This window comes from Parasteatoda tepidariorum, chromosome 4 (genome assembly GCF_982258835.1).
Source record: "Parasteatoda tepidariorum strain Cologne lab strain chromosome 4, Ptep-v5.0, whole genome shotgun sequence".
NCBI classification, from domain to species: Eukaryota; Metazoa; Arthropoda; class Arachnida; order Araneae; family Theridiidae; genus Parasteatoda; species Parasteatoda tepidariorum.
The window spans coordinates 115563901-115576031 of NC_141758.1; the positions used below are offsets into that span (position 1 = coordinate 115563901).

Genomic DNA, 12131 nt, shown 5'->3' on the forward strand with positions numbered 1-12131 from the left:
CTAAAAATTAAAATCAATTGATAAAATTTCTTTTTCGTGCAAATCCATAAAAAGTTTGATATTAAAATTATATTTGATTTTAAAATTACATTGTACGATTATATTATAATATTCTTCCGAATTTAAAAATAAATTAATGCCCATAACTAATAATGTCCATTAAAAATAATTAAATAAATAACAATTTTGCAAAAACATTAAAGAACATAAGAATGTTATTCAATAAAATTTTAGGTTACTTTGAATTTCCTAGAAATGTACTTTTAAATCGTTACTTTTTTTGCTTAGTACTTGTACTTTTTACTCGTTACTTTTTAAAATAAGAACTTTTTACTCGTTACTTTTTTTAAAAATGCTTGCACTTTTACGCGTTACTGTTAAAAGTAACGTTGCCATATATGATTGTGACTCAAGATAAATAATGATGTTCGTATAGAAATAGAGTTATAGTTGTGCTGAGGTTCATTTTCTTCTGACTATGAATGTTAGGAATGAATTAGCAGGCGGCTCATAAAACTCATTTATACTCAGTATTTATTTATTGAAAAATAAATACTCTCTGATAAACTGGACAATATTTGCTTGGCAATGATGAAATGAACATTAAAAAAGGGTTTTCCAATTATTCTTATGTTATTTCTGAGTTGTTACTGAATGAGTATAAAAGAAAATAGTGTTTTATTTGTTTCATTTGCTTATTACCATCTCTAGGAGACGCATAAAAGAAGCAATAGAAACTCATTTGAAGCTCAGTTAGAACCTGAGAAATCAGGAGACTTAATTGATGAGGAAATTGCAGATGGAAATAATTAAGAACAATGGTTCCACTGAGCTCTAGAGTACTGCGGTTAACAGTTACTTTTCTTAATCAGTAATTGTTTTGGAATTTTTAATTATATTTAAATCTAATCTATTTTATATTTTGGTCGTCTTTATGAAATCAATAAAAGTAAAATGCTAATGCAAAAGAGATCTTTTTTAAAGATATATTCAAGTAATATAATAACAATAATTAATTATGAAAAGGATTTATAAAAAAATTACCTTTAGTATTTCTCATTCAGCTTGACTTGAAAAGCTAGCTTTTCAAGTCAAAATAAATTAACTAAATTCGATAATAAAATTAATATGTTTCCTAACCCTAATAACGTTTAGTTTTCTTTTCAAAGAAAACAGTAATTCTACTGATTTTATTTGTTTTGAGTTTATGTATACACGTCGAAAACATATTCATTACTGGACTAGACAAATGTCCAGGACTGCGATATAACTGAGTCCGAAAAATCCCCTGTGATCCCAAAAAATATAAAAAAAATCATTAAAGTGTTAGATGACCCCCTCACATGCAGTATTTAATATTAATTAGAAAGCAAAGCAGAATATTGTCTATAATTGAAATTGACAATAGTGTACTCGAAAAGAATATTCCTAACACTTCTCATATCATATTTGCGTCACTATCGATTTTTGTTAGCGATGTTTAATACATATTTTTCATGATATGAATATATTTTTTTAAATTTTGACATATGTGCAGTAACCTAAATTTAATACATACCAAAACTCTCTTACAAGCCAAAAAAATATAAAAAAATCCTTAAAGTGTCCACCAAATGATCCCCTCAATAGTAGTATTTAATATTAATTCGAAAGCAAACGAGAACAATATCTATAACTTAAATAGACAATAGTGTACTTAAGAAGTAAGCCGAAAAGAATACTCCTAAAACTTCTCATATCATATTCGCGTCTGTATCGACTTTAGCGACACCTGTGCTAATACTCTAGGGTGGAGCGGACAAAATAAAATTTTTTTAGAACTGTTTAATAAATATTCTTCAGCATATGTATATATTTTTAGAAACTTTGACACATATGCAATGACGCAAAATTAAAACCAAAGTTCTCTTGTGAACCACAAAAATATAAAAAATCATTAAAGTGTCCACCAAATGACCCCCTCAAAAGCAGTATTTAATTATAATTTGAAACCAAACGAGAACAATGTCTATAACTGAAATAGACAATAGTGTACTAAAAAAGTAGGCCGAAAAGAATATTCCTAACCCTTCTCATATCATATTCGCCGAAGTCAAGCATCACTGGCTATGGTCAGTGCGCGGGTGGGTGACCACTTGGAACAGCCTGCGTAGGGACCGAGGGTGTGCTGTATTGGTCCTCGTTAAACTGTTCTACCGTAAAGTGCTCGATTTCGCGTGCAGGTCGTCGGGCTACCGAAGCGGGGGTGACATCCCCTCTGCAGAGGATCAAAATTGTGATGGCATGTCTTTGGATCATCCTCAACTACAACAACATTTCATATTCGCGTCAGTATCGATTTTAGAAACACCTGTGCTAATAATCTAGGGTGTTGTTGTTAATTTACGTCGCACTAGAGCTGCACAATGGGCTATTGGCGACGGTCTGGGAATCATCCCGGAGGATGATCCGAAGACATGAAATCAGCCAAAAGGATACCAGCGCGTAAAGGTTTCCAAATACGGGGCAGGTCCCAGTAGTTCAGTCCATCCTTGGAAGTGACCTCCTTGAACCATAAATCGTACGACACGAAAAACCGGTCATTAGATTACGGAGTGTTTTTGTTCATTGTAAAATGTGCATTTAAACGAAATTAAGCTTAAAGTAAAGATAATGGTTGAAAACCTCGAATAGGGTAAAAATTAGCTGCCATATAAAGTTTAATTCATTTACTTATTGTGGAGAATTAAAAGAAATTAAAGAATATATAAGACGCGCGCATGCGCAAAGAATTACGTAACGCTTCCACCCACGTCTTCAGAAGATATGTACGATCTAATTAATACGGTCGCTTTAATGCGGCGCTCTGTCTTTTACTATTGTTGTTGTTTATGTTAATAAAATATTGTTAATTACGATCTGCCTAATTAATTAAGAACCTCGATGGGCATCCTTTAGACAACAATAAGTAAGTTAATCAACATAGTGGCATCCCTGTCTGGACGTGTATCGAATTGATGCAAAGCGGATCGTAAAAAGAAAACATCAACTACGCAGTAAAGAAACTATAATTACGTAAGCATGGATGCTTCAAAACAATTACGAACGGCTTCACGGACAAGTTTTACGAAAGCCTTAAATAAGTTAGATGGATTAATACGAACTGAGACACCGGATATCATCGAAATAGAAATAAGTTTGGATACTTTAATGGAAAAATGTAAGCAGCTACGAGATACTCAAAACTTACACCTACGAAATATGCAAGCCGCAAAATGCACGGAGCAGGAGTACAACAATGAGTATGAAGCTTCCGAGGAATACTACGACAAATTTTCTGCCATAAAAGTGAAAGCCGGAAAGCTAATATCGGCGACTACCAAAACCGAAACTACGACGCCGATTCGTGATGATACATCTACACCAAATAAGTCTCCATCTACGGCGTATAAGTTACCTGACATCGAACTACCGAAATTTACGGGTGATCCAAGGCAGTGGCTTAATTTCTGGACTTTATTCAGCAAAATACACGATGATGAAAGAATTCAGGAGCGGGAAAAGTTCCAGTATTTATTACAAAGCACTGTTGCGGGATCCAAAGCAAGATTAATCATCGAGAGTTTTCCAGCAACAAAAGAAAATTACACGAAAGCTGTTGAACACTTAAAAACACGATTTGGAAATGAAAGTGTTCTCACGCAAGTCTACATACGGGACTTATTAAAACTTGTGTTAAGTGATAAATCTAAAGTTGATTTAGCTACATTATATGATAAACTACAAACACAACTAAGAGCTCTTGAATCACTGGGATTAACGAAAGATAAATATGCAGATTTCTTATTTCCTTTGGTAGAATCAGCTATTCCCACGGATTTATTACAGGTATTTGAAAGGCAAAAAAATTGTGCGACCGATACGTCAGGTAAGACTGATTTAGATTTGTTAATAGAATTTTTACGAAATGAAGTTGAATCTGAATATAGATTAAAATTAAGTAAGGAATCATTTTCTACAGATAAAAATGTTAATAGTAAAAAGTGTATTAATAAGTATGAAACAAAATATATTGCTTCTTCATGTGAGTTGTTTAACTCTAATAAGAATGAAAATGAATGTATAAATAAGTTTAAGAAATTTGATACGAATATTTGTATATTTTGTGATAAAGCACATACATCTGAGAGTTGCAGAGAATTAGCATCTATGACCTTGGAAACCAAAAAAGAAATAATTAAGAAAAAGAACGTTTGTTTCGTCTGTTTAAAAAAGGGTCATAGAGCTAATACTTGCAAAGCAAAGTATGTTAGATGTTTAATTTGTAATAATAGACATTTTTCTATTTTTTGTCCTGATAATCCGAAAAATAAGATCGATAATGTTTCGAATGAAGAAAACCATGAAAACAACATAAGTACGTTAAATAATCAAATTCAACTCTCAGACGTATTGCTTCAAACTTTAATTGTAAGAGTGCATAATGGTGAAAAGGAAATGTTAATTCGTGGAATTATAGATACTGGTAGTATGAGAAGTTATATTTCTGAAGATGTTGCACAATGTATGAGTTATATGCCTATAAAACAAGTAGAAATTAAGCAATTACTTTTTGGTGGGGTCGAAACTGAAGAAAGTATGCACAATGTATATAATGTAGAATTAAGTAGCATTGATAGGAGTTATAGATGCAGTTTTGAAGCTTTAAGTCAAAAACAAATCTGTTCTGATATTAAACAGATCCCATATGGCCCCTGGGTTAAAGAGTTACGAAAACTAAATATTAAAATAAGTGATTTGGACAAAGAATTTTGTAATTTTGATAAAGGAATTAAGTTGTTGATAGGGGCAGATATTGCCGGAAAATTATTTACGGGTAGAATAAAAAACTTGAGTGCAGGACCCTGTGCGATTCATACTAGGCTAGGGTATACTTTAATTGGGAAGTTAAATGTTGGCAATATGCCAAAGGGGGAGAGCGAGGCTTCTTGTTACGTATCTTCACTTCTCGTGAAGGATAGAAACATTTCTGATTTATGGAAATTAGACGCATTGGGAATTACGGATCCAGAGATAGACAAAACAAAAACTCAGTTGGAGGAAGAAACATTAAATCATTTCGAGAATACGATTCGAGTCAATTTGGAGGGGAGGTATGAAATATCTTTACCATGGGTTTTAGACAGCTCGCTTTTGCCTGATAATAAAAATATTGCACTTAAGTCGATTTTGAATACGAAAAAGAAATTAATTAATTCGGGTAATTTTGAAGCTTATTCTAACGTATTTAAGGATTGGTCATCTTTAGGGATTATTGAAGTGGCCAACGATGTAAAGGTAGATAATGTTCATTATTTGCCTCATAGAGCAGTGGTTAAGGAAAATTCTAGTACGAAAATAAGGCCGGTTTTTAATGCATCAGCCAAGTCGGCCGGAAAACCATCTTTAAATGAATGTTTGGCTACTGGACCAAACTTAATAGAAATGATCCCGTCTATTCTTAATCGATTTCGTAAGAATTTTGTGGGTATATCTGCGGACATTGAGAAAGCATTTTTACAGATATCAATACGGGAAAAAGAAAGAGATTTTTTGCGATTTTTGTGGTACAGTGAAGACAATTCGGACGAACTTAAAATGTATCGGCACAGAAGGGTAGTCTTCGGAATTACCTCAAGTCCCTTTTTACTTGCCGCTACATTACGTTACCATTTAAATCGAGTTTCTGAAAATTTAAATAGTACTGCAGATATTCTTAAACAATCATTTTATGTAGATAATTGTGTAACTAGTCTAAGTACAGAAACTGAAGCTCAAAATTTTATTTTAGAATCACAATGTATAATGTCTCAGGGTCATTTTAATTTAAGAGATTGGCAGACAAATTTACCTGATTTATGTGTTAAAGAATCATCTATTACAAAAAATGTACCAATTTTGGGACTTATTTGGGACACGGAGAAAGACACTTTGTCATGTAAGATTGAACGAGCAGATAATTCTGACGAATTAATTACGAAAAGAAAAGTGTTAGCTGTGGCTCATCAGGTATTTGATACAGTCGGTTTTACGGCACCGGTAATGTTATTACCTAAGTTAATTTTACAAGAAAGTTGGAGTTCAAAAATCAAATGGGATGACAAACTACCTGATAATTTGATTAAGAAATTTAAATCTTGGTTTATCCAATTACCTTTGCTACAGAACATTAAGATTCCAAGATGGATTTGTCTCGATTTGTCAAATACCTTGATGAGTCTACATGTGTTTTGTGACGCAAGTAAGCTAGCCTATGGAACTTGTGTGTTTGTAAGAGTTAAAAGTACCAATGAACCTTTTGTTAAAGTTAATTTAGTGCAAGCTAAGAGTAGAGTTGCACCTCTAAAACCATTGACAATACCAAGGCTAGAGCTTCTTGCATGTTGTATTGGATCTAGATTGTTAGCAAATATAATTAAAGATTTGAATCTTAACAATATTGATATCTATTGTTGGACAGATTCAACGACAGTTTTGAGTTGGATAAAACGGGAACTCAACTGGGGTATTTTTGTTCAAAATCGTGTAAAAGAAATTCGTTCTTTGACTTCTCACACCATGTGGCGCCACATTCCCGGATCTTTTAATCCTGCCGATCTTGCTTCGCGAGGTTGTTCAGCTGAGCAGCTTATTGAACGTCGTTGGTGGGAGGGGCCTAACTGGTTGTATGAAAACGAGCAAAATTGGCCAAAATCCTTTGAGGCCCCAGATGAGAATTTAGTCAACTCTGAACTGCGTAAATCTGTCATTGTAAATTTAAGTAAAAATGATAATGTTTATGATAATTGGTATTATAAATATTTTTCTTCATATAAGAAAATTGTAAATATGATAGCTTGGATTTTTAGATTTTATAATAATTGTAGAAATTTAGGTAAGAACTGTTCTAAGTTTTTGAATGTAAATGAATTGGATAGAGCAGAGAAAAGTCTCATTCTTTTGATACAAAAGGACAGTTTTACAGGTATCAATGATAATAAGTTGAGACAATTAAGGCCATTTTTTGATAATGATGGTATTATCAGAGCTAAAACTAATTTAGTTTTTCGTGAAGATAAATCTAATTTCATTTATCCAGTTATATTACCTAGTGATCACCCAGTTGTCAAATTGTTAATTATTAATTGTCATAATGAACTTTTACATGCTGGTACTACTATGATAATGTCTCATTTAAGAGAAAAGTTTTGGATTTTGAAAAGTCGTAAAACTATACGAAATTGTATAAGACAGTGTGTAAAATGTTTAAGATTTAATACTACAAAGTGTAATGTCACGCCTGGAATTTTGCCTAAAGTTAGAGTTAATGATGCATCTGTTTTCGAAATTGTAGGTGTCGATTTAGCCGGACCACTATATCTTAAGGATGGGAAAAAGTCTTATATAGTACTTTACACGTGCGCTGTGTACCGGGCTATACATTTGGAGTTAGTAACTCTATTAACTACGGAAGCCTTTTTTCAGTCCTTAAGACGTTTTATTGCGCGCAGAGGAAGACCGTCGGTAATATATTCCGATAACGGAACAAATTTTGTTGGTGCGCAAAAGATTCTTCATTCGATAGAATGGGACAAGTTAGCTTCAAAAGCTGCAGAGCATGAGATACGGTGGAGGTTTAACCCTCCTTCCGCCGCCTGGTAGGGTGGTTGGTGGGAGCGGTTAATACAAATGGTGAAGCGAATTTTACGTAAGATATTAGGACGCTCTTCCTTAAATTATGAGGAATTGGTCACAATTTTGTGTGATTGTGAAAGAATAATTAATACGAGACCCCTCACCTACGTATCGGAAGACGTGGACACCGTTTCCCCTTTGACTCCAGAAATGTTTCTGCACGAAATACCTTCTTCAGGTGTTACAGATATCGATAAGGCAGATAAGGAAGGTTTAAGTAAGAGAGCTAAACATCTCCAAAGAGTAAGAGAGTCTTTAAGAAATAGGTTTAGGACTGAATATTTAGGTCAGTTACGTCAACAAACTATAAGAGATTTCAAGGATAATCCTTTAGTGGTCGGTGAAATTGTATTAGTAGAAGATGCTAATAAAAAACGCGCTTTTTGGAATTTAGCTAGAGTATTGAAATTAATTCCAGGTCGTGATGGCAAAACAAGGCTTGCTCTCGTAAAGACAGAGAATTCTGAGTTTATGAGACCTGTCCAGAGACTTTATAGATTAGAAGTCAAAAGTTAAATGTTTTGTGAATTTTTATATGTATATGTTTTCTGTTAAAGTTACATGTATGTCATATTTGTGTGTCATTTTATAAGTTTAAGTACATTTCATTTATAAGTGTTTAGTAAGATTTAATTTTTGAGTGTGATTAAGGTTAATTAAACTCAAAAGGTGGGAGTGTATGTGGAGAATTAAAAGAAATTAAAGAATATATAAGACGCGCGCATGCGCAAAGAATTACGTAACGCTTCCACCCACGTCTTCAGAAGATATGTACGATCTAATTAATACGGTCGCTTTAATGCGGCGCTCTGTCTTTTACTATTGTTGTTGTTTATGTTAATAAAATATTGTTAATTACGATCTGCCTAATTAATTAAGAACCTCGATGGGCATCCTTTAGACAACAATAAGTAAGTTAATCAACACTTATAAAATTATAAAACTTTTTTACTCTTTTAAAGTCACGAAACAATGATCGCCTGCTAAATTTTACTTATATTTCTAGATTTCTGATCTAAAACGGTGGATAACTATTTTGTTTGTTTTATTCAATATATATTTATTATTTTTTAATGTAATTTTTTTTATATAAAATTCAAATATTAAAAACAAAAAACAATTGGCTGTTTTTTTATTTTTGAATTTCTTGAGAAAACTTATGTGTAACTTAGAAATCTAATTTTTTTAATGTTGAATGAACATTTTTTTAATGTTTACTGAATTTCTTCTATTTTGTAACCAATATTTTAAGTTTTAATTAAATTTATTAATTAATTCTTGTTGAAAAAAAAAAGATTAATAGGGATAAATTGAAAAGAGATATTTACCACTGAAAAAGAAGATTACGCCATTTAAAATATGAACTTTGATGGTAATACGCATTATTTGTTTTCACGAGAATTATAATGAAATTTTGCTAAAATTTCATAATTAAATTTTAAGAAAATAACTCAAAATATTTCTTACAAAATAAAAAAATTTCAGTTAAATAAAAAAAAAATTTACATTACTAATTTTTTTATAATCACTTCATATATTTTAATTAAAAAATAAAAGTAAGGTTTTCAACCATGCTCTTTAATTTAAGCGAAATATCTTTTTAATGCAGACATAAACATACTTAATGACTAGACTAGGGGTGCACAACCTGCGGCCCGAGAGCCAAATGCGGGTCTTCGACTACTGAAGTGCGGCCCGCGAGAGCTTCTAAACACAATAAAAAAATTTTTTTTTAAAAATGGCAATTTTTAATCGCACTTTTAAGTCATCACGTTTGGACACAATCAATTTTAACAGATTCTTTAGTAAATGTACGTTTAACGCGCTTTCTTGAAGCGGAATTTATCGTAAATATAAATGATATTTTTTAAACATTTATTTCCGCTATTCTACGTGATTTTAAAAATTCGAATTTTTATTACGACGCGAGTTTCAGATATCAAATTTAAATAATCACTTTTTGTGCACTTTATTTGTGACGATTTCATCTTAAATCTAAGTGATTTTTAATCTTTTTTTTGCAATTCTTTCTTTTTTTCCAAAAATTTTTCTCGGCAGTTAATGCTATGTGTTCCCACGTCTTATAAAAAATTCAAATTATTCTGTTATGCCATGCAAATTCTAAATCATGCATTTGACGCGCTTTATTCGTGCTGAGTTCAGCATAAATATATTTTTTCCTAATTATTTCTATACTTTTCCTCGTGATTTTGACGATCCCGTTATTTAACTATGATGTTATTACGACACGTGATTGTTAATCACGCAATTAAATAATCACTTTTTGATACGGTATTACGGTACAGTTTTATCGTAAATCCTAGTTATTTTTCCTTCGTTTTTATTTCCGCTACGAATATGATTTGGTCGAATGTGGTGATGAATTGTGATTTGATCAAAAACCAAATATTCGGCAAAAAAAAGAAGAAGAAAAAATCTATTGAACGCCGTACACTTGGGGCCAAATAGCAAAATCTTTTAGCAGTATTGCAATACTGAAACTAAAATTTCAATGCTCAGAATAATATTTCCTGGAAAAACGTTAATTAACTCTAAAAAATAAGGCCAATCAAGAACGTTTTTGAAAATGTCGAAAAGCGAAACAGAGAACCTAAAAATCAACCTTAATTTTTGAAAAATTTTTTTAAAGCTGAGCATCTCAGTTTTTCAATTACCAGAAAAAGCCAAGAAAAAAGAATTAAGTCAACAGAAATGCTATTAAAAATTACTGCGTTATAATGAAAACGTCTAAAAAAAGTTTTTCTTTTTATTTAAAGAAAATAAAAAAGATAGAAAAAAATGTTCTTAATTTTTTAAGTGAAAATCTTATGCCGAAAATCTCAATTTAAATTTTTTTCATTGCCATAATTTTAGAAGAAAAAATATTGCTATAAAATAAATTTTATTTGTAACTTTATGTTTAAAAAAAATGCTGAGTCATAATAAAAATGCCTAAAAAAAGAAAAATAGAAAAAACAAATTTTTCTTAGTTCCTGAAACAAAATTTAATACTGAAAATCACACTTTTCTAGGTTACTGGTTATTTATATTACAGAACATGGAAAGAGTGATAATAAATTAATAGTATGAGACGTTCTGTTAAAATGCTGGGTTATAATAAAAAACTGCAAAAAATGGATCCTTCTCAATTCTCAAAGTATCGATAAAGTGACAAAATTGACTTTCTGATTATAATTTTAAAAAAAAAGTAATATCTATAAAAATTCAAAAATAAAAAAAACTTAGAAAAATACATTTCTAAAAAATATTCTGCCAAATATTTGACTGATCATTCAACCAACTGAATCTTTCACAGAAGGGCCAAATACTCGTTACATCCCTCCCTAATTTAAATGCAATGTTATTGCAACTTGAGAAATTCATAAAATGGCAGAAAACGTGAATTTTTAAACTGCTCACTGTTTGTAGTTCAGATTTCAATTTTTTGTTGCTTAAGTGATCTTTTTCGATAAAAAAAAGGGAAAATCTTTACGATATAAAAAATCCAATAATTAATAAAATAAAATAATTAAGTACATCACAAAATAAGCATTGAATTTCATTTTGAACTATCACAGTTTTGTTTTTATTTTAGGCTTTTGTTTAAAACCTATAAATTTTCTTCAATTAAAATATTTAATTTGAATTTATATTACTTAATTACAACTAAACTTTTTCCTACTTTCATTCTGTGGGCTTTGCAGTTTATTTTTAATTTATTAGAATTTAATTCTAAAATGAGTTTTCATATTGCATGATATGATAAAAAAAAATATTTCTTTTCTTCAATGTTTATTTATTTTGATAAATCTATTGTTCATATGATAAAAATAGAAATTTTTTTTTGTAAAAAAAAAAAAAAATTATAAGTTTTTTATATTTTTGAATGAATTCTAATAATGGAACACTACTAAGTTATTGATATTACTAAGTTTATTGATAAAAAAAAATGGAACGCTAATGTTTAAATAAACATTATTACATTTGTCATTAACATGTCTAAACACATGTGCGGCCCTTCGTTAGCCAACCTGCTGTGCAAGTGGCCCTTCACTCAAAAAGGTTGTGCACCCCTAGACTAGACGATCGGATATTGATTCACGTTTGAGACCTATTATTTCCTTTTTTTTCTTTAAATATTTTCCCTCTTTTTATATTATTTTCTTTAACGAAATAGACATATTTTTTTTTTAATAAACTCTACTGTTTACAAATATTATTAAAAACTATTTTATTTCATTTGCTGTATTTTTTTATAATACTTAATATTGCTTGGTATTTAAATTACATAAAAAAGTCAACCACTTCAGAATATAATAGTTATTAAAAAAACATTTAAAAATTACTGCTTATAATAATAAATAAAATATAGATATTAAAAGGATACCACCAAAATATATTTCGACGTCTGTTTTTTAGACAGTTAAAATATAAAGTGT

At 30.6% G+C, this 12131-nt stretch overlaps 2 protein-coding genes across 2 annotated transcripts; both read left to right on the plus strand.

Annotated features, from left to right (window-relative positions):
- Positions 1 to 3060: 3060 nt before the first annotated feature.
- Positions 3061 to 7659, plus strand: LOC147812592 (uncharacterized). Its single transcript, XM_087162365.1, has 2 exons — positions 3061 to 3907; positions 4826 to 7659. The coding sequence occupies exons 1-2, from the start codon at positions 3061 to 3063 to the stop codon at positions 7657 to 7659; spliced, it is 3681 nt and encodes a 1226-aa protein (XP_087018491.1).
- A 27-nt stretch (positions 7660 to 7686) lies between these two features.
- LOC139427299 (uncharacterized) lies at positions 7687 to 8208 on the plus strand. The gene has a single exon (XM_087162366.1). It carries the CDS (start codon positions 7687 to 7689, stop codon positions 8206 to 8208), a length of 522 nt encoding a protein of 173 aa, XP_087018492.1.
- Positions 8209 to 12131: the final 3923 nt, after the last annotated feature.

What these genes read in the sequence shown, in the direction of transcription:
- LOC139427299 (XM_087162366.1), top strand. Translation starts at nt 7,687, where the DNA reads ATGGTGAAGCGAATTTTACGTAAGATATTAGGACGCTCTTCCTTAAAT.
- LOC147812592 (XM_087162365.1), top strand. Translation starts at nt 3,061, where the DNA reads ATGGATGCTTCAAAACAATTACGAACGGCTTCACGGACAAGTTTTACG. An exon ending in TTGTGCGACCGATACGTCAG is followed by an intron (nt 3,908 to 4,825) that starts GTAAGACTGATT and finishes AGTTGTTGATAG; the next exon opens with GGGCAGATATTGCCGGAAAA.